Here is a 22,790-nt window from a genome sequence, read left to right as displayed (position 1 = left end):
CCCGGGGTCATTTGTCACACATATGCCAGTCGTGTCACTGGAGACAAAGCACGAACACACACCAGGCCATGGTCGTGTGTTCATGTGTTTCGTAATGCCTACCAATCCCCATGCCATCCCACTCCACTCAAACATGCTAATGTACCTGTGCTCTGCTCTAATTGGTCCCAGTGATGCTCGCCCTGCTCCACCTGTGTTCATGGGAAGCCTCCAGTCAGTCCTGCAGTCAGGCCCCCGCCACTGTGTGCGAGCGTGCAGTGCTAATATTATGCAAACAAACACTTCTTTGTTGTTTGGCACTCTTTGCACCGACCCGCCACTGTGGAAGAACGGGAGCAGGTAAGTAAAGGGAAGAGGAGAAAGGAATAAGGGGTGGGTGAATGGGGAAGGGGGGGTTCTTGAATTCATTAATGTGATTACCTGAGGTGTGCTACTTTACAGGGGGTGATCTGCCAGCCCGCTTCTTACCCTCCAAACTTCAGCCAGTCCGCTAATGAGCACTTGGAAAAGTTAGTCAAGGTGGAGAGGTGCTTTGAGGAGCTATACACCGCAGACTACGGTCTTATTATATATGCTGGAGCAAAAAACAAAGGATGCTCTCTATTTCATAACAGCTATGAAGACTGATACTGTTTGAGCGGTTTATTTTGATTCTGAATGCACGAAACAAAACGGTCCTGTGGATAGCGTGCCAGTTGGTGAACTCAGAGCCTCACAAAAAAAAAATATCCCCCGCTTCGAAGCTTGGCATATTTGAAAGCATGAAATCGCTGATGACAATAAAGTACACCCAAGAATGAGTTTGACTGAACTGTGATATTAGGCGACGCATCTTCTACTTGAGACAACATCCCAGATTAGTCACAAGGACACCAGAGGGTTCAGCGAGTCGCATCCAACGAGTCGCTTCTCTCTGAGGTGATGTTGCTGGACTGTAGCTTCCCTTCTACGCTGTGAGAGAATGTGGATTAGAGGCCAGATCAACCCCTCTCCCATTCTTTTTTTCCTCTCCCCAGGAGCTCAGGCCATGGCTTTAGAGAGACAGGTGCCATGAGCAAGGCTTAGGACAGTCCACGGGGACGGAGAAAGTGCGAGTGTCAAAGAACAAGAAAAGTGCAGGAACAGCTTGGTTACGATGGAGAAGACAAAGAGGTGAGAGGGAGGGGAGAGAAATCCCAAAAAGGAAGCCAAAGGAGATATATAATATATATATATATATATAGATCCTGTAACTTTCCCCTTCCTCTTGCCCTATGCCTCTGCTTTATCACACAGCATCAAAACATAGCTCTAGTCCCCTGAGTGGCTGGCCTTTTTATCTGCTCCCTAGCTTCCCACGGCGGGCCGCATCCACCCATAATCTGCTGCTGTTTCATGTCTGCAGTGCTGTAGAGGAGGATAAGGGACTTGTTGAAGTGAAGATCAATGAGGTTGTATACATAGCATATGTGCATCAGGAGAGTGTGATCCCTTTTTTTCTTTTTAAGGTGGCATCTGATGTAATGAAAAAGAAAACTACACACGGACGCATTGAGGAGTCGCACCGTTTTCTGTGATCTAAAAGTTGAACAAATAATAATTAGGCTCTTGACTAAAAACAGTCAAGAGATAAATACAGAAGCGCGCTGAGATTTCTGTCATGAACTCAGCATCTACCTTTTGTTTCCACAACCTCCTCCCTGTGGATCAAACATGAAGGATAGACACAATGAAAACAGTAAACATCTTGCATTATACATTTGTCAAGAACACATTTGGCTGTATGTCACAAGTACCTTGTTCTTTAAGACAGTGCCAAGTGTCTGCGCGTGTGAAATCAAAGCAGATTGGTACATTGGCAGCAATAGTTGGGTGTGAAACTGTGTCAGTGAAGTAAGGGAGATCACCAGAGGCTGTTTTCTACTCACTCCACAGCTGGTTGACGAGCTCTTGCGAGAACTAATTGTGCGTCAGTTGGAGGCTGCAGAAATTCTCGGTTTGTGCTTTGACTGTTCTTTCTCTGAAAAAAGAAAGTTGGATTTGAAAAGAAGTCGGGGCGAGAGAAAGAGATAGAGACGGAGAGAAACACATGACACCAAGTTGATTGTGTTGGAATGAATAAAAGGGGAAGGAAGGAGAAGTTTGCATTTGGAACTACTGATCAAAGTAATTCCCACAGGAAAGCTCTCTTAATGAGAGCTGTACGAGAAAAGAAGGGTGGAAGACAAGGAGTGTGAAAGAGAAGAAAAGAAGGGAACGGCCCGCAATTCCTACACAGAAAATAAAGAGATGAATCATATACGGCGCCTAGTGGAAGACATGGTGTGTGTTGGGAGGGGGGTTGTTTGAAGGGTGTTTTCAAGATCGTTTTAACGTCTTCACTGAGGGAGCGTCAGAGGCAAGGCCAGGTTAATTAAACCCAAGGGAGTACCAACTGAGGGGGCCCACATTTGAATATGTCATAGAAATAGCACGAGTGTGTCAGCCGAGGCCGGGGCTCGGCGAGCAAACATGTTGACTATGCATTACACGCTAAAAGGAAGAGAGAGAATTAGAGAGAGTCAGACAGCAAAGGGCGGGGGCTCCGACATAATTTGCGCGGCACCGATGCTTTGCTCTTTTATACCCACTGCGCCACCGGATTTCTCTGAGTTATTAATGTTTGTCATTAGCTGCATTACCCTGGAGGACAGTGACTGGGGGGAAAAAACTGCAGCAATTTATATGGGACAAATATTGACAATGGCTGGCTCCTGGGTATTAGAGAGGAAGAAAAGATGCAAACTATGTTAATGAATGGTAATTAACCACAAGGGTTTGTCTCTCCTGGATCCTAGCTAAATTGGTCCCCGAGTTGCAGCGAGAGACAGTCCCGGCCTAATCCTTTATTATAAAAAGATAAAGGAAAACGACATCATTAGCATATATTTGAGAAGGGAGGGGGGATTAAAAAGTGGAATTATTTCTTTTTAATTCCTTAACGGAGGATTCTTCACACCATTGTTAATTATACATAACAAAAAGAAAGGGGGAATGAGATGAAGAGGAAAACAAAAGCTAGGAGAGGTATAGAAGGAGTCAAAAAAAGAAAAGAAAAAAAAGAAGCATGACTCGAAGGGAGGTGTGTGTGGTCTCTTGTGTAGGATGCCAACTCAAGGACAGAGGAGACCAGGATTATAGTTTAATGTTGAAAATGAATAATACGGGAACCAGATAAAAGGGGGTTGGAGGTAGTTATGTTAAGGATGTAACCACTCCTCTAAAACACCCCTGTACTGTGCTGTGTGTGTGCTCATGTGGACCCTTGTTAATGATGTCAACAGCAGGGGTCACATGTTACAGACAGGAACCATGCCAACAGTCAGCTGTCAATCATGAGAGAGGTGTGAGAACCCTGCTGTCCACCAGAGCACCCTCAGTTACCATCGCACACTGACTGACAGTCCTTTGAACTGCTGGAAAAATAAAAGACACCATTTAGAAATACGACCATGAAATTCAATAATGCAGTCTTTGAAGACAAAAAGAAGAGAAAGGGGTTTTTATTTTGAAATTTGGAATAGCTTTACAGCAGAAATCATTGATATTTCACATAATTAACTACGAAATTATCAACAAATAATCCACAAACAGATCATTTCCTTCAGTGCATTTGCTGAATACAATTCAGGGGGCTTCAATCATTGCACATGTTCTCTGAGAGCAGTGTGGTACCGGGTCTGATGAATGGATCCAACCTCACAGTGAATATTCTGCTCTGTGCTGCACTCTTGACTTTCTCAAAGTGTTGACTTGGCATTGCTAGGTCAAGTCCCTGCACCCTAAGGTCCTTCAGGTGCCAAATAAATTAGGTGGAGAGGAAAAAGAGAGCAAAAAAAAAAAGAAGAAGTCCAACTTAAACATTCACGTAAGCATTTGCCTTATCACCCCAGGTTGAGAGTGGCTGCGCTGTAAATTAGCTTGGCGCTAAAGGGGCCCTGTCTGACAGACATAGTGCACTGAGCGCTAACACAGATGTCGAGGGCTCATTTACAAAAGCCAGGCTGCTGAGTTGAGCCAGTGGACCAGAGTGAGTCGACAGCGCTTTTCCTACAAATATTGGTTCTGCTACCCCGGCTCAGCTTGGCTCAGCCCAGCTCCCACTGAGTAAGAACCGGGGAGGGAGAGAAGAAGGGAGGGAGGAAAAAGAAGAGGATGACAGTTTTCCCAGCCTCAGCCCAGGGAGTCAGGCTTTTTCGCTGACTGGTGTTACGAGCGTGGCCAGCTCTTCTGTCAGCACTTTCCTCTCCTTCATCTTCACGCGCACAGCCTCCATTAGCTGGCCGGCAGAGGGGATCTGCAGGGGAGGGAAAGGATAGAAAAAAGGGTGTGGGGGCGGTGGTAGTAGGGGTTAGAGAAAATGGGGAAAACACACAAATGCACCACTATTAAAAAAAGAGCCCGATTTTTGACACCTGGCAGCTTTTCAGAGAGCCTTTGTGCTGTTTTGTGAAACAACAGAAGCTCAGATGGGGCCTGAGGACTTGTGAAACTTTTGAGGGACCGTCCATGTCGAGTGTGTTTTGACAAAGCAATTCACAAAACAGGCTACACAGCAGACGCTTCAACACCCAATCCCACACTTTACTTGTTTTCTAAGATTCCATCCTCAATCAGTGGTACAGTAATGTACGATTCTTAAGTATTAAAGCATAGGTTCACATTTTTTTCAAGTCTGTCTTAAAGCAACACTCGCTTGTTTGACAAAATCCAGAGCCAAACGCAGTCCAAAGTGTTGTAAATAGTAATGTTTTAGGGAAGATGCATGTGTTTGGATGTACTTAGCATACGACTGGATTATGAGACTTGGATTATACTGCACGAGTTGTGTGAGAGCTTGTATACGAATGTTTTGATGTAGTTTTGCTGTTGTTAAAGGTGGCTCCCGTTTATTTCAGTTCATTGAGACTTTTCTCATTTTGATTCTTCGTTCACCGCGGAGACCTGCGAGAAAAACATTTTCTTCCAAGAATTCAAGGTAACATGGGGCGCATAATAGACATTTCAAATAAATGACCAGTTTGTGGTTGAAGTATTCGTTGAAGGAAGAAACAATGGGGGACATTTTGTACAAAAATGGCTGTAACGTTGGATCCCCACTCGATTTAACAAGCCTCATATGAGCATCAGCTACATGTGGGAATTGATTTTGCATTGAAAAGGGTCTGTGGGTTTTGTCCCTCATTTTACATCGTAATCGTGTCGGAAGAGGATCTCTTCTTGACCAATATGGGCAAGGGGAACGATTACGGCGTCCAAAACATCTTCTCTCTCTCCAGAGGGAGGAGTTGATCAAGGCATGATTAAAACATCAAGATCATCACCGGGGACATTCACAGCATTGTTGCGTTGTTATCGGACTGTGTTTATGCTGGGAATGTGAGAGGATGGGAACTGATGTCCACCTAATCATACTGGATTACAAAGGTTTAAGGAACTATATGTGTTTGGCTGGCTGCTCCTCCGAGTTCTGGCTAATTTAGTTTTTCCTCTGAATGAACACAAGGATTTTATGGTCATTAGGGCACAGGGCAAAGGCAGGCATTCATACTGTATCACCCATAAATATTCACTTCAACTTATGAGCAGCCTTTTACAAGCGCCTTCTTCATGCAAGGGAGACAAATTCATTCCCTGAGCAATCTTCTAAGTCACATGGCGTGAGATGAGACATGGACTGGCCAAGCTGAAAAATAGTGACTTCCACATCATAAAATCTTGAACTTTTTATCTCTAAAAAGAGAATGTGAAAACATAAGCTCATTGAACCATACACAGAGAGAACAGGCTGTCACAAGTCTGAATTGCTGTAACAAACTTCACTGAGTAACATCTGCATCGGGGAATACAAGGTATTGTTGCTTTGAAATGATTAACACACATGCATATTGGAATTAGGTCTGCAGCTGACATGTTTTAAGGACATTTGAAACGATCGACTTATCAATTTCCAATGCGTCTGGAGAGTACGAACTTCAGAAACTAAAACACATGCAGTCCCCATGCCCCTTGACACATCTCTCCTCTTCATTAAAGGTAACAGGAGCAGGGAACACGGGGTCCTGTGTGTGTGTGTGTGTGTGTGTGTGTGTGTGTGTGTGTGTGTGGGGAGTCAGTTCCAACAGCACTGGATGCATCAAACACACAGCGCTATTCCTCAGGGAACCACTACGCTGAAGTAACTGCTGAGACATCTCCCTCTGCCTCTGTCCTTCAGGGACAATTCACTCTCCCTGTCTCATGCACACATTCACATCGACCCACACACACACACACACACACACATGCACACTTTTCTAATCAGCTAATTGCACTTAGAGCCACTAACTATGCAAAAAAACGAACTAAAATAGAGACACAGCCGCACCACAAGGCTCTATGGGACAGCAAAGAGGGAGACTGGATCATTAAAAGTAGTGATATGGGAATATGGGTAAACAAGACTAACAGGTAAACATGATCTAGATAAACCAAATGGAGTGAAATTTAAGTCTGAAACAGATTAAACGCCATCTACTTTTAATCCCCTCATTCATATAAACTGGGCAAGTTTTTATCTCAGTCAGAGACGATCAAGACACAAGGGAAAGAGAGAGAGAGCCGGGGATGTTGCAGTTACCCACATATAGATACGACGCCATCTTTATAAACCTTCATTAAAGTTGATCAAAGTACATTGAGAGAACTCTTCGTCTGTCTCTTGGTTGATAAACTATTCTGTTGTGTTTGATAAAATACCTCTCGTTCAGATTCGTCTCCCTGTTGGTGTGCGACGTACGTCAGCACATTTTGGCACAAGCGCTCACACACACACACACACACACACACACACACACACACACACACACACACACACACACACACACACACACACACACACACACACACACACACACACACACACACACACACACACACACACACACACACACACACACACAGGACAAGCGGGAGGACCATCCTTTAAATCCATCCAACAGCCACATTTGCTGGGGACCGGTACCCTGCAGGATGGTTGTGGGTAAGCCGTGATGCAGCTGCTCCACTGGATCCCCTGGGCTGCTTAAGGCAGTGTTAGGAACTGCCGCTAATGTTATGCTACAGTTGATTTCGCTGGGCCCCTGTCCCCTTTGGCGGAGCTAGCCAACACCAGCGCTAAGCAACGCAGCCGCTGCTTTGCAAGAGGCCCTGTCCCCTATGGCAACACTAAAAAAAAAGCTACTGTAGCATTAAGCCATGCTAACTCACATCATTACCATTCAACAGGCCCTGCAGAGCAGACCTTTTGTCTAGGTGTGATTCCATGAACATGTTTCAGAAGTGAACTGACATGTAAAGCCACTGACAAGTGTGTGTGTGTGTGTGTGTGTGTGTGTGTGTGTGTGTGTGTGTGTGTGTGTGTGTGTGTGTGTGTGTGTGTGTGTGTGTGTGTGTGTGAAGACAAGAACAAGAGCTGCAAGCAAAAGGTGTTTTTAGGAGCCAATTAAATGACATTGCTATTCTATAGCCTGGGGCACACCTCAAGGCAAGGAGCAGCTCAAAGTTGCAGCACTCCAGTGACCATTGTCTGGCAGTGGCATTACACACGTCAACTTTTTTCTTCTTCTTAAAAGATCGATCATCCCAGCTCTTTTGTCTTCTCCCCCAGAACGGGTTCGCGCAATTATTTCCAAGGGCCCAATTTGTGAGCAGATGTTGAAAGACTGTGTCAGGCTGCTGGATATCTAAATGAGTCCAAATGTAGGAGGAGGGGGGGGGGGGAATCCGAGAGCCTAAAAGCGATAGAAGGGGGTACTGCATTCATACATGCGATCAGCATGTGACTACCAAGTGGTCTTTCTCAGCTCTTCACTAGTTTGCCACCGTATCAATAGAAATGTGACAGCCGCGTATAATAAGGCAGAAACGAGTGACATCTGGCTCCTTCAAATGTCCTAAAGCAGTGACCTGTAGGGAGCGCATATACCTGACAGTGTATATTTTACTGGAACACACTGTACACTACAGGTACATTTGATAATAACCATAAAAAATGAATGTTTAGGATTTAACTGGTGTGACAGGAGCATTATCACAGTGGTGATGGATTCTTGCGATACATCTTTGTCCCTGGCTGGTGAGCCGTCTCCAATCTAGGCCACTACTCAAGGTAAGGGAGTAGTTACAGTAGTGTTATTACAGTGGGGGGTAAAAAAACAGCTCTTTGATCTTTGATCGTCTCACTTTTGTTTGAAAATCAAATTTATCAAACGGGGGAATAACAACAACAGCAGCATGATAAATAGATTTTTTTTTTTTTAAAGCCCAAGCACAAAGGCACCGTACTGAAAAGTCTTGCATTTGATTATCTCTGATAATGAATATGTCACATTTGCAAAAAGGGGCTCAGGTAAGGAAATCACGAAAGCACCGGCAAGCCTATTCTCTCCCTCTCCTTCGTAATTACCGACCCCTGCAGCGGCGCAGATCCCACTCTTCTCTCCCCTTTAGGTCACTAGAGACTGATATGAAAGGGAATTGGACACTTGGGGCCACAAATACCGTAATTAAAAAAAATCTCTCCTTTTCTTGATACGTTGTTTGGAAACATCATTTCAGTGTGCAACATGCATTTGTTAGGGATCTGACCTAAATACACCCAAGATTAAACACAGGAAAGCACCGGGTCTTTGTTTCAGGTTCCTACTCATTAAGTGTGAAAATTAGATGATTCCGGCACGATTGGGGTGTAAATATAGAAAGGTGATATCCATACAACACAGAAGCAATCTTTAGGTGGATTCAGCAATCAAGAACACACCCGTGATTAACAGTATGGCTCATTGGCCGAGGTAATGTACTGGGAAAGCAGTTACAATCAACAAAAGTGGCTGTGCCTGCAGCAAACTGTCACATATAAAACAGGAAGGTGCTAAGAATTGTTGTTTGTTCACTGACATAAGGGAATTTAACACATCGAGTCATCTATTCAATGAGGAAATGTCTACTTTCATCATTAACTCTCTTCCTGTAGTAACATAAAGAGCGAAAGTCCACTACGCTCCGAAGGACGACCCTCGGGTACAATCAGACCAGCAGTAACCTTAAAGCTCCGAAATAGCACCATGACTCAAGAATAACAGAGATTATTCACCCGGCCGATTTTAATTCATCTCCCGAAATGTGCTATTTGATATTTTCTAGCTTGCCTGGTTAAGTAATCGCCCCAAACAGATTCATAGCGAAGAAGCAGCGGCAGAAGGCTGCATCTGCCGTTTCTATTTCTGTGAAATGCAAGTTGAACTTAACGAGTCACAGTGTGCTCTGGTATTAGCAAAGCCTCCTCCAGGGATCCCCCCCCCCCCCCTTAATCCCCGCCACTGCTCCAGTGACATATTTACAGTGCAAAGGCTCGTCGCGAGTCCCCTACACACACATACAAACACACTCACAGAGACAGAAAAAGGCTGGCTGATTTAATTAGCTCAGTCATTAAATAAGGCTTAATTAGAGTCACTGTCCTTCAGAGAGAAGTGGGGGACTCAGAGCTGTTCCTTGTCATTACAGAGGCATAATGAGCCACACAACACGACGCACTACCCATCACCCTCACAGCGTCGCAACAATAGAAAACTTTCCCACTGCATTAGCACCGTAAGGCATGGAGCCGTTGCACTGTTTAATGCTGAGGTTTAATGACGTAATACCCGAGGGAACCGCCCAAGTGATGAGAGGCTTTGACAAGAGGTGACATGAATAAAGTCTGTTATTTGAATTTAGATAAATGATGCCATTAACATCACAGCAATAAGCAGCAGCAACCCCTCCCCAAAGTTCAATAAGGTTTTGAAATTACAGGAAAATGTTCAGCCCTGTAGTCCATCCATAAACGTCTTTGATGTTTTATAACAAGTCCAGTCCAGATGGGTCTGGCCTGTCTCTACTACTGTCTTAATGTAATGTTCACCTGCTTGTTATGGTTCGGAGGCTGATAAGAAGTGATGCTTGTACGTCTCCCTCGGGTGTGATTGTGAAGTAAATATTAGCAGGCCCTCAGCGCCACCCCAAACCACTGTCCTCTCGTAAAGAAAGCAACAGAGTCAATGACTTTTTAAATGTTATTATGCTGTCATGAGGCTTGAGATGGGTACGTGTGTGTGTGTGTACAAAATGAGTCTGAAAAATGATCTGGAGGGAGTGTGTGTGTGTGTTTGCATGCATGTGCACACGCTTGCATGCACATGCTCCTCCTGTTCATTATTGGCCAGCAGCAGAAGCCAGTCATTTCCCTGTCTTCATAAAGACTTGGCCCATTAAATTCTACCTCCAGTCAATAATTAGGACTCCACAAATAAACCAAAGGCAATTAAATCAATGCTTCCCCGGGCCGGTGCCTGGACCCCATGGCCCACATGGACACTCCATCTTCTCTGCTGGCCTTATTCATGGTGGGTTGCGGTGGAGCCATACAGTACACCCCCTGGCCTGCTCATGATTATTAGATAGCGCCGTCCCTCGATCCTGACTATGGAGCGCCGCTTATGGTGGCTCTCCACTGAGAGGCGTAGGTTTTGATTTCATTAACTCACCAGAAGAGGTGAGAGACGAGGAAATGAATGCAATGTTTCATTTGCCACTGCTTCAGCATGAAGGGAGCAGTAATTCAAAGCACTCACACACACACACACACACACACACACACACACACACACACACACACACACACACACACACACACACACACACACAGTTTGCCAATGTGTTGTGGATGTCTCTCTTTCTTGTTACGATGACATGTGGCACTGCACAACAGCGATGGCGAGCAACAGCCCACACACAGAGACACACACACACATACCACTCTTCAGCTCTTTCAAATCTGAACACACACACACACACACACACATGCAGAGTGAGTGATGGGTTTGCTATTGACAGGGCCACTGAGATAATAAAGTGCTGTCCCTCTGGCAGCTCCATTAGGCACTGACAGTGAGAAGATGAGGCTGTCGTGAGAGCGCACATGCACACACGAATACGTACACATTCTCAGACATACACGCCGATGGACGCATCCTCATCCTCCTTCAGTGACAGCCAGCCAGTTAAGGACATGGATCTCTCTCTCATCTTTGCTTTCACTGGGTCTATTTCTGTCTCTGTGTCTTTTTAACCAAAGAAGTGTAAGTGTGTGTGTGTGTGTGTGTGTGAGTGCAGCTCGGGGGTAAGATCATATCACTGTTAGGGGAGTGTGTTATTAGTGTCACAGGCAGGGTGACAGGCCAGGCCATTCCACTTCACAGATGTTCTGCTTGGTGAGTCTTTCATAGGCTATGACAGAGAGTAGAGAGGCAAACGTGGGTATAGTATGAGAGTTCTTTAAGTATATTCACTCACGACGAAAACGCTCGCTTCTCAGCATCAGCGGACATGTGTAGTTCAGGCACGTTATCGTAGGGGTCTTCAAAGCTTCAAATTGGGAGATCTACCTTAATCAACCCACAGACCGGCACGAAGAGCGTCTTCATCGAGCCCTTCGCCCGGTCTCTTAGTATGTGAGATATCACACCAGCCTGTCAAAAAAAAAGACAGAAAAAAAACGAGAGGCACATGCAGATACAGAGTCTGTTGGCCCTCTTGACACGACGGCAGGCTTTTAAAAACCAGAAGAGATAGAGAGAAGATGAAAAATGTAAAATAAATAAATGAACAAAAAAACAGAACAAGATGGACTTGAAAGGGGATAGAAAAAGTCTGTTGCAGGGAGGGGGGGGGGATGACTGCGGTGGTCCCAGCGGTCCCCACAGAGACCTAGGGGCGAGTCTCAGCCTTGTCATACTCCACTCTTCTCCTCCACTCCCCACATCAGCTCCTCCACTCCCCCCCCCCCCTTCCACCACCCCTGTTCTGCCCACGGAAAACGTCGATAGCAGGCTGCTGGTGCCGAGGTCTCTGGTGGACACTAGCTCATTCTCCCGGCATCGACAGGCCCGCCAAATCAATATTTAGTTCCCCACTAACAAGCTGCCTCGGGGTCTGAGCCAGAGAGAGAGAGAGAGAGAGAGCGAGGGAGAGATGCAGGACAGTGGAGGATGGCGGAGAGAGACAGAACAGGGACTGAGAGCTGTCCAGCTAGAAGGGAAAAACATGGATTCAGTAGAGTGTTGTGTGCATGTGTGTGTGCGTGTGTGTGTGTGTGTGTGTGTGTGTGCTAGTGTGGGAGGGGGAGAGGAAGGTGGAAAGGTCAGGAGAAGATCTGGGGAACAAGAGAACAGTGTCTGGTGTGTGTCGTGGTGCGGAGGCGATGCATGAGTGCCTTCGGCAGTCGCTGACAAGAACACAGACAAGACACACATACACACAGTCGACACTCTCAATCATACACATATCACAGCGAGCAGACGTTGACAGCACTCGAGTAAAGCTCCAGCAGAGCACTCACAGATGAGTGGCTGTGCACACAAAGACACACACGCGCACACACACGCACACGCACGCACACACACACACACACACACACACACCGAGAGGATGTCGTTGCTTTTCTTTGTTTTATCTTTTGCAACATTGCCTTTTGTCAGAGCCTGGAGCAGGACACATTGGTGTGGGAATGAAACATTTATTATCCATTTACTGTTTTGGGGTGAAACTGGTGCCCAAAATGTTTGCCCAAGACTGACAAAGCAACACATCTGCAATGTTGGGTTAAAATAACATCCAAAGAATTATGGAAATGCTTCATTCAATCCTTAATTGGAAATTAAACTTAAAATGAATTATTCTCAAACTAAATAATCAAACAAAGAAAGAGTATTGTTCTGTAAAAAAAGATATACATCTTAACATCTGACTATTTGTAAAACAATCAAGAAAAACGACGAAATAATAACAATAGAAAATAATTGATAATAATTCATTTGCCCTTCGACCAGTTTAACTTCTGTATGTCACTGATACTGAGTGAGTAAAAGAGAAAATCATGAAATAGTGGTGGAGTGATAACCTAACTATCGTCGTTTTTACTTATATAAAGCAAATAAGATTATATTATAGATTTTTTGCACATTTTTGAGAATTTGTTGATTTTGATACTTTTTCTGTTTCATTTCAATTCATTCTTGTAACGTTTTGCCAGTTTTATGATACCCTTTGACACAATAGTTGTACAAATCTACACCTCGACAAAGAGCTTTGTGTATCCGCCCCTTGATTCGGATCTGCTCCATTTAATGGGTTCTTCCAAGGGCCATGCGCCACCCTTTTACCAAGTTTCATGAAAACCGAGTTAGTAGTTGTCCCGTAATCTTGCAAACAAATAAACTGAACCGAAATAATGAAGGGAGGCAGCTAATATCTAGTGTGTGTGCAGGAATGAGTAACTTGTGTGAGCCTGACCTTCTGCTGGAGGATGTGGTTAAGGTGGTCCAGCCACTCCTGGTCTCTTGGACTCTCTGAACGGGGCTCTGCTCCCTGCAAACACAACAGCAAAGAAAAACCACTCAGTGAAAGGATGGAGACTGAAAAATGCACGTAAAATCATGCCAACTTTGAGATAGAATACCTGCAATAAATCCTAGGAATCCTAGCGCTTTGTACATGGATCAAATGTAATATTTCAAGTGAGTCAGACAAGAGTCACTTGACGTTTCTAGAGAGAACCCGCTGCTGTATCTTCAGATAGGCCTCCGTGAGTCTCCTGCTTAAGGGCAAAATTGTAGCATCACACCAGCAAGGACCTTGAAGAAGCTCTCTGGAAGTCTCCAGAGAGCTTCGGCTCAGCTTCAAGCTCAGCTTGCCACTGAGTCCAGTGGCAAGGTACGCCGGAATACGTTTGCATGCTACTCTTGTATAAAGACCGAACAGAGTGGTGGCCTTGTTACTGCTAATGAACAGAAAGAAGAGCGACGGCCTGGCCATGTACACCTCAGCACTAATGCGTTACCTCTTCACTTCAAACCCCAGGTGTAGCTGCTGGAAATGATGTGACGAGCCTTGTACTGCCTCACAGGGAAGCGGGGAGGGCAGGAGGGGGGGGGGGGGAAAGAAGTGTGTGTGTGGCAGAATCTGAAAGTCCCTGCTCTTGCAGACTGCCTGACCAAACAGGCAGGTCCTGTGAAGTCTGGGACGGCAAGAGCTGTCAAATGCCAAAAGTCCACAAAGGGGGCTCATGCAGACTTATGTGAACTTTGATCGGGTGCTGACCATGAGCACCATTGAGTGTACTCTGAATATCACCCACTATTCACAGCAATGCGAGTCAGACAGGCAAATGTTGACTCATCTAACAAACAAAAAAATCTGATCACCTGGGTTTTTTTTTTTAGGACTGTCAGCTGAGAAAATGACGAGCAATGTTAATGCTGAGCTTTTCAAAGTCATGGGAAGTGGTACAGCGCCTATTAATCATATTATTTCATCTAAAGCTACTGATGACACAAATGTCTCCAATGTGACGAAAACTCAGCCCCATAAAAGGAAATATAAAATCCATCTTTCGATCTATTTTCACGATCTTGTGTATGTGACGCTCATCTGTCTTGTTTTTACTGTACACACACAATAAAGTTTTTTTCAACTTTTATACTACATAAAGCAACGTACCCTTTCTTATGAACAAAACTCAAAACAATGCACAAAGATACGCAGTGGCCAGGCTGGAACTGTTCATCCATGGCAATTAGTGAGGTCTGGAGGGTTGACATTTGGATTAAGGATGTCTTTCTCCCTGGTGTCCCCCCAGCTTCCTGGTACCCTCTATTGTGTTATCCTTGGTAGCAGCAGTTGGTCTGGGCTCATTTCAGTGGATGCCTAATTGTGCCTGGTGCTCTGAGTAACTGAGAAAGTAGGTAGCGATCGGGGGTGGGGAGTGTGCGGTTATGATAGCGAGAGAGAAAAAGAGGGTGAAATAGGGCGCCCTTCTTGTGACTACCGCCTTCAAGCCTCCCGCAGGGGTGAACGTGGTGTGTGAAACAGTGCATGTGCTTGAGAGTGAGTGTGCTAGCCCACCCTTGGTAGATATATAACAAAGCACTGACCCTCCATCAAACATTAGGTGCAAAACAAACTGGCCTGGCAATTACAGCCTTATTACATCTGGATCATTAACTCCACAACAAGTTGCCAGGGGAGCCTGGAGCTGCTCGGCCCTCTCTGGTCCTCTGTTACACGCTATGGAATGGACAGAGGCAAATAACAGTGCGCAGCGCAATACATGTGTGTAAGCACGTGTGGAGCGCTTATGTTCGAGCACACTTAAGATGCCTTCTTTGCATCTGTATACACACACACACATCACATTGATTTTGTGGGTTTGCATATGTGCATAAGGGAGCAGCTGTACGTTTCTGTATGACTCTTAAAAAGCTTTGAAAATCAATTATTACATTTAAAAAAATACAAATTCCACATTCCCGTGAAATAGCTGAAAACACTTCCAGTGTTATGTCTATAAATACAGAACCAGCTGCACAAATAGCCTCGACACGACTGCATTCCAACGCCTCAGGGACAAATCAACAAATCAAGGAGGACAGAAAATATGGTTTGCAGCATTTGGAAAAGATGACGGTCATAACACGAAAGTCCTCCAAAAGTACAACCACAACAAGGAATAATTCCTAAAGGAACATTTTTATTTGCATTATATTCAAAAGTACATTGATTTCAAAACCAAGCACCAGTGCACTTCAATGTTAAAAACTTCTGCTGGCATTGTCGGCAAGCCAAATCTGCAGAATTAAATAAAAATAGCTGTGTTGGCAATGGAGTGTTCTCATTTAAAAGTAAAAATGAAGACTGAAACCAAACCCCATTAAGCCCTGGGTTCTAATTCAGCACACTGGTAGCACACAACCAAGTGAATAAATGAATACACTTGCTGTGTGTGGGACTTGTTGAAGACTGCTGGGAAATCCTGATAACCTGATGTCTCGTGACGTCCTTAAGTCCAAAAGAAATACGTACAATCTACAAGGGTTGTGCAAAAGCTCCTCACATCTTTGACTGAGGGGGGGGGGGGGGAGATATCACAGTTCTGAAACAAGTTCATGAAACTTCAACTCTGTGCCAAACTTTCAAATTGTGAAGAGTTTGTCGTCCATATTTCATGTGTTAAACACTCACAAGCAGAGAAGCATCGCGTGCACAGCTAAAGCTTAGTTAAGTTCAGACTGGTTTAAGTAAGGTGCACTGAATCTCTATGGACACACTGACACTTCCATACAGATATGTTTAATGTGTCCAGAGAGTTTCAATGAGTGCATATAGGAAATAACCAACATTTCTCAATGACACTCACCTCAACACACATCTGTCCAGACACATACCACTTTTCTCGTGATCTATTACCAACATTCAAAGTCCCACTCAGTCACACGCCTAAACTATGAACCGCACTGTGACGAAAAACGTACAGTTCTCTGGTGGCTGTGTGCCTTCTGTGATTTATGAATTAGGGACGCAGCGATCTGACTTTCTCAGTCCCGATAGCGATACCTGGGCTCTGGGGATTGCCTGATACTGAGTACCGATCCGATAGCAGTGTTTAATTGATAAACCGTAAGCCTCACTGTGTAGAAGTGACTGGGATCATTTTTCATCACGTTTTACTTAAACATCACTTTCTGAACTCTGTCAAACACAATATAACAAAAGAATACATAGATATACATGTATGTTATTGTTATTTATTAAAATAACAGTATCTGATACCAGACCGCCCCATTGTCACGATACTCAAGATATCAGTATTGCTATCGATGCATCTCTATTATGAATGTTCAATTAACAGAACAGGAAGAACGCATCCTTCATGTTAGGGCACCAAGCAGCACGCCATTAACCACCATCACTGCGAGAGAGAAAACAAGTGGTGCAGGGAGTGTTTTCACACGCAGATGTTTCAGCTCTGATGAGGGGGACTTTTTGTCAGTTGAGGAACTGTTCCCTGTCATCTCCTGGGTAGAGCTGAGCTACAAAGGGCTAAAATTGGTTTCAAGTGTGAGTAAGTGCCTGGAGCGCCCTCTCTCATCTTGTGATAGATGGGAGGAAGGGGGTTGATTGTAACATGGTACTGCTAATTGATGACAAAGCTGGGTATGATCTATGGTAGAGTTGGGGAAAAAAAAGTGTGAAACTCTTGACTTTTGCAAGCAGCCGACCGTCAATAGCAAGGGTTTTCAGTTCAATGAAAAGAGTTGTACTTCCTCAACTTGTGCTGTATTAAATCTTACATCAAGTTGATAGGTGCTGCAGGTGTTGATGGGTTTTTGATCTCGTCGAGAGCAAGAGCACCAGCTATAAACACGAAGCCACATCCTCCTCTGTCTTTGGTGTGTGTGAGGCTTTGCAGCTCTGGCTGAGCTGCATTATTTGACGCATCGCTGTGAGAATGTGTTGGTGTGGCCTTTACAGTGTTCGACCTTGCTAACTCTGCCGTGATCCATCTACCCGTCAATAAGAGACGGTGAGACAGAAGCAGAGACCTCAAGCATTCTGTCCACCACCGGGCCCCCTCGTCAACAGATAGTCTCTCCCCCCCCCCCGGGCCTTACAGCCTTTTTGGTGGAAACCCTGCACCTGTTGCCAGATGATGGCCACAGTGACTGTAGCACCTCATTTAGTCTCAATTAACGAAAGAAGATACCCAAAGCTACGAGCTGATATTGATGATGCAATGTCTTTCCCAGTCTTCTGGTGCGATCACTAAGCCGAACACCTTGAAACCTTTTCGCATGTTTTACAGTACAGGAAATCTATTCTAGGTATGTTGAGCGCTCCAGGCGTAATCTAGACCCGATACAGCGTTTATATGAATGTTGACTCACGGTCCCTTGGCCTTACCTGGTCAGTGTCCATTATGTCCGCAAGATCATTCTCTGACATGTTGAGGATGGAGGCAGCGATGGACTTGGCTTTGATCATGGACTTGGCTGAGAGGCCCTTTGCTACCACATCATTGGCCTGCCTCAACCTCCTCCTCTTCATCAACTGCTGCTTGACCTCTCGAACGTCTAAAAGTATTTCACTGGCCAGGGCCTGAAGGGGGGAGGAGGAGAAGGAATAAAAAAAATTAAAAAAAGGGGAGAGAGATGATGAAATGGATATAGAAAAACAAGAGGGATAGCTCTGGCTGGTCGATGAATAAATGAAATTGATCAAGCATGCGCCAGAGAGGCCTGGTACATTATGGAGGAATATTGAGTTTGACACACTCAGATTCTCTTCAGTTTCGCCTCACGCTCCCCTTGTAGGAATGCGGACCTGAGGGTTTGTTGCCCTGTCGATTGAAAGCTGAGGGAACACAGCTTTGATACCAAATGTACCCCAAGTTTTGCTAAAATCTCCAAAGAGAGAGAATCATGCACCAGAGAGAGAGAGACACAGTGCACTACTGAAAACACAGCCATTCATTTATTTATTTGCTTTCTGAATGTCTCTCCGTACAACAGGGCAGCATACCACTGTTAATAATTAAGCTACGAGGGGCCGCTTCAAATGGTGCCCGAGTGAATGGCAAGCGAGACGAGGAAGGCCTGGGATGGCACAGTTGTCGGGCACTAAATGGGAGTTTGCTCTAAATACAGAGAGACAATTAAATGTTAAAACTGCCACTGTACACGAGAAAGTCAATAAAGTAAACTCCCCTTTGCTTCATTTTGAGCTTATTGATCGAGGCAATAATCTTCCGTATCATTCCCTTGTAAGCCTGCTGAAAAGCTGACCTTGGAATAGATGGTCAGATGAGAGAAAGAAAGCTAGAGACAGAAGAACTTGGTGTACACAAAAACAAAATAAAAAAATTAAGTACAACTTAGACTTGGACAGTACACAATATATAGCCGAGCAAGGAGGACGCACAGCGTGCGCACACATACAAGAACACAAGCACAAACATACGAAAACACTCAAGTGCATGACGGTAACACGGGTAATCACACACGAACAATGTGGAATTGCAGGCAAACATCTCCACTCGTCTCTCTTAATTTCACACAGGTGGACCAGGTGCTGTTTACGAAGCAAGTGGTGGTTCTCACAGGAGAGAAGCGGAATGAGTGGTTGGAGGCTCGCAGCTGGAGTGTGCGGAGTGCTGCTATTTGTCCGTTAGCAACATGAAGTGTACACAAAGCAGAGCCAGAGACCTTCAGAAATTCAAAGGAGACATGTCGGAAAAACCAACAGGAAGACATTATATAAAACCCATACAGATGACAAAAAACAATATACCGGTAGGTTCTATAAATCAGCTCATAGAGCTAACGCAGGTTAATGTATAAACACTTTAAAACAAGAACAGAAGAAATATTTTAATCCAGCTGCTTTTGATTTGAGTGGGTGCAGTTTCATTTTAAATCCCGTTTCATAGGCCTACTACGACTATGTCGTTGTAAAGTAATTAGAATAGCACCGATAGAACAGGACGAGCAAAAATCCTAACCACCGTCAACCTCCTAATGAAGGAAGGCAGCTTCAGCTCTTTTTGGTGATCTGAGAGCTGTGCTTACCCTGAAGGAATACACTGCTCATTAACTAACAGTCGGAGATCCTATTCTTTTATTTACAGCCTAATAGATATTCACTGTCACTATTCAAGGGTTACATTCAATTGACCTAAACCCTGCATGTGGAAGAATCCAGAAAGAGATTAAGGGGTGAATTTATCACTCATTCTCAGCCCTGGGAGAGACAAAGGGTGGGAGGGGGATATGCAAGCATTCTCACACACAAACACACACACACACACACACACACACACACACACACACACACACACACACACACACACACACACACACACACACACACACACACACACACACACACACACACACACACACACACACACACACACGGTAGGTGTTGTGTCCGTGTGTGCTTGCTAAGAGCCCTTAGCCTGACTACACAATCACAATTGCCAGAGGAGCAATTTAGACAGGAGGAGGATTAGGGCAAAGAGATGGGGATCAAATGAGCAGCAAAAATATATCCTCTTTAATAACTAGCTACCTCTGAACCTCTTCACACACATGAGGACACAAAGGGCCATTCGAAAAACATAAAGAGCAGAGCGGGAGGAAAGAAAAATGCTTTTATTTTGTTATGCTGTTTACTGTTGTTCATGTATCCTACAAACTTCAGTAAGATCTTGAATTACGTCAGCGCCGCTTACAGAACAGCTATATGGAAGGTAATCACAGGTAAATGTGTTGCGACGTCATTGGTGTATGAAGGGTACTTCATATCGACTTCATATTCCAGCAATCACAAAAATACTCACACGTTCCTTTAAAAAAAAGAATAAAAAAAGATAACACTCATAGGCTGCACAATCCTGTACTTTTCAGCAGGGATGACAAACCAAAATATTCTTTACAAGCGAACTACCGGAAACTTTAGTGTGTGTGTGTGTGTGTGTGTGTGTGAGTGTGTGTGTGTTGAGAAGTAGTCACTACATGCAGGGCCACTGTTTAGCAGTTCAATAGCAGTGCTTACAGCCTGGGGCGTGTGCAGGGGCCAAAAGGGTTTGCTGGCACACAATAAAAAAAACTAAAAAAACCTCCACACACACACACACACACACACACAGAGAAGCACATACAGGCACAAAGGACAAAAAAAAAACAAGCTCATAAAGACACACACAGACACATCTATACACACACGCGCGCAGCCCTCCGGTCCTGATCAATACATGACAAGAGTAAATCTCCTCCGGACGTCAGGCAGTCCAATCAAAGGGCTTGGTGTTCTTATAGGGAATCACAGGAGCCAGGGGGAGGCAAACAATGATGTGAATCCTCAACAACAACACAATGGCCCCGCCAGCCTTGGGTTATGGGAATGGAGGAGAGCAGTTATAAGAGCGTGAACTGTCTTTCTATGCATTTTCTATACACATTTGCTTTCACATGTAATGCAGCCTCTATTTATAGGTTATTTGTACATTTCATGCATGTGTGTCTTCTCATAAATGCGTGAGGTTATACTGTGTGAAATAAATCAGAGGTTAGGCAAAAGGAAACTAAATAAAACACACATCCTATCCACCTCCAATTACCCTTATATGTAAGGGAGCCATACAAGAACAAGAAGAGTGTCGGTAGTTTCTAATATTTATGGCTCGTGAGGACTAAAGAGAATTGCCATGAAACTGTGTCCGTGATCTGCCACTTGATTTATGTGTGTGTGCAAATACACTGCCATCCCTATCTATCTCTGCCAAGCTGTTTGCTCCTTTGATAGACAGGTGTCAGCTGAACAGAGCTGATGGACGCTCTTTATCAGTCTGTGGCAGACCCACACGCAGACTGACACAGACACACCTCAAGGTGATGGATTAGGCCGAGACAAAGACAATAGTGCCCATTCCCGTTGGGCACACAGTATTTATCGTAGTGGTGGCCTGTGTTAGGTCCTGGTGTCTGCAGAGCAAGGCAGTGCTGACGTCCTGCCCCCTAGCCACATCTCCAAGCCGCTCCTGGGGGATCCTGGGACTTGGCCAGGCCAAGTGGGATGTGTAGTCTTTACCAGTGCGTTATGGGTCTGGGTTTCCTCCCCAGTTGGACATTCCCAGAATTTGCCTGATGCCTGAATTCTCTCAACTGGTTCCTTTCAATGCGAAGCAGCAAAGGGTCTAATCTGGGTTCCTTCTGTTAATCAAACAATATTTTTCTCTTGATCACTCCCTAGACCTCGTGTGGCTTAAATGTCAATTGTCATCTAAATTGAGCGCTTCGCCTTGAGGTTAAGTTCCCTCTACACCACAACGGTCTGGTACAACGCTTGCATCATTGGCGACACCACAGTAGTTTGATACTCTCCTTCTTGAATGGCTGCAGCTCAGGAGGAAGGGCTGGGCAATATATCTACATTTTATTGATATCGTGATATAAGACTAGATATTCGATTTTGAATATTGTAATATGGCATACGTGTTGTCTTTTCCTGGATTAAAAGCTGCATTATAGTAAAGTGATGTAATTCTCTGAGTTTACTAGACTTTTTGTAGCTTTTCTATTATTTGCCTTTACCCACTTTGTCATCATATCAACATTACTGATTATTTATCAAAAATCACACTGTGTAAATATTTTGTTACAGCACTTAATGATCACGCCTACAATATCGAGATATTCAGTAAAAAAATATCATGAAATCAGATTTTCTCCATTTCGCCAAGCACTATGAAGAAGTAAGTTGGTGGTTCAATTCGATGTCAAAGCGTCCTGGAGCAACATAACAAGCTCCAATTTCTCCTGATGGTTAAGCGTGTGCCTGGCATGGGTGAATGAGAGGCAAACTGTAAAGCATCCTGTCAATCACGAGGTAGCCTCGTCCTAAAGCATTCCCTGCTTTAGTGTCTATTTTACACTAAATGAGACCATCATTTACCAAATGAACATTATGCAGTATTGAAGACGACTTGAAGCTAACAATTAAGACCATAAACTCATGTTTAAATTGTTCACCGAGGTAATAAATCAAGGGAGAAGTGTAGTCATTTTCCCACAGACTTCTATACATTCTGACTTTTTTTTGCAACCCACTGCCCCTTTGGTAAAGTACCTTGATGAAAGAATGAAGCTGCTCCAGCTGGGAGAAGGCTTGGCTTAGCTGTCTCTGAATCCTGTCCAAGGCACGGGAGCTCTGCTGGGTCAACCCCTCCATTTGCTCAGTGGCTGTCTGTTCCAGTGCAGCCAGAGCCTGCTCACTGGCTCCCACTCGAGCCTGCAAGGCATGCATGCGCTGCTCCTGTAAAGACAAATGTGCAGGCAGAACCGGTGAGCTAAAGG

At 44.6% G+C, this 22,790-nt stretch overlaps 1 protein-coding gene across 1 annotated transcript in view; it reads right to left on the bottom strand.

The window, feature by feature from the left end:
* Nucleotides 1-3,607: 3,607 nt before the first annotated feature.
* Nucleotides 3,608-22,790, bottom strand: part of cntln (centlein, centrosomal protein) — an 80,178-nt gene continuing 60,995 nt past the window's right edge. The window contains exons 24-27 of the mRNA XM_079278851.1: nt 22,564-22,749; nt 17,839-18,033; nt 13,393-13,467; nt 3,608-4,315 (exon numbers count right to left, since the gene is read on the bottom strand). Of these exons, the coding sequence (XP_079134977.1) occupies nt 4,205-4,315; nt 13,393-13,467; nt 17,839-18,033; nt 22,564-22,749 (567 nt within the window). The 3' untranslated portion in view covers nt 3,608-4,204. The remainder of the gene's footprint in view (nt 4,316-13,392; nt 13,468-17,838; nt 18,034-22,563; nt 22,750-22,790) is intronic.

This window comes from Melanostigma gelatinosum (assembly GCF_949748355.1).
Source record: "Melanostigma gelatinosum genome assembly, chromosome: 11".
Lineage (NCBI taxonomy): Eukaryota > Metazoa > Chordata > Actinopteri > Perciformes > Zoarcidae > Melanostigma > Melanostigma gelatinosum.
This window is presented reverse-complemented; position numbering and strand designations above follow the sequence as displayed.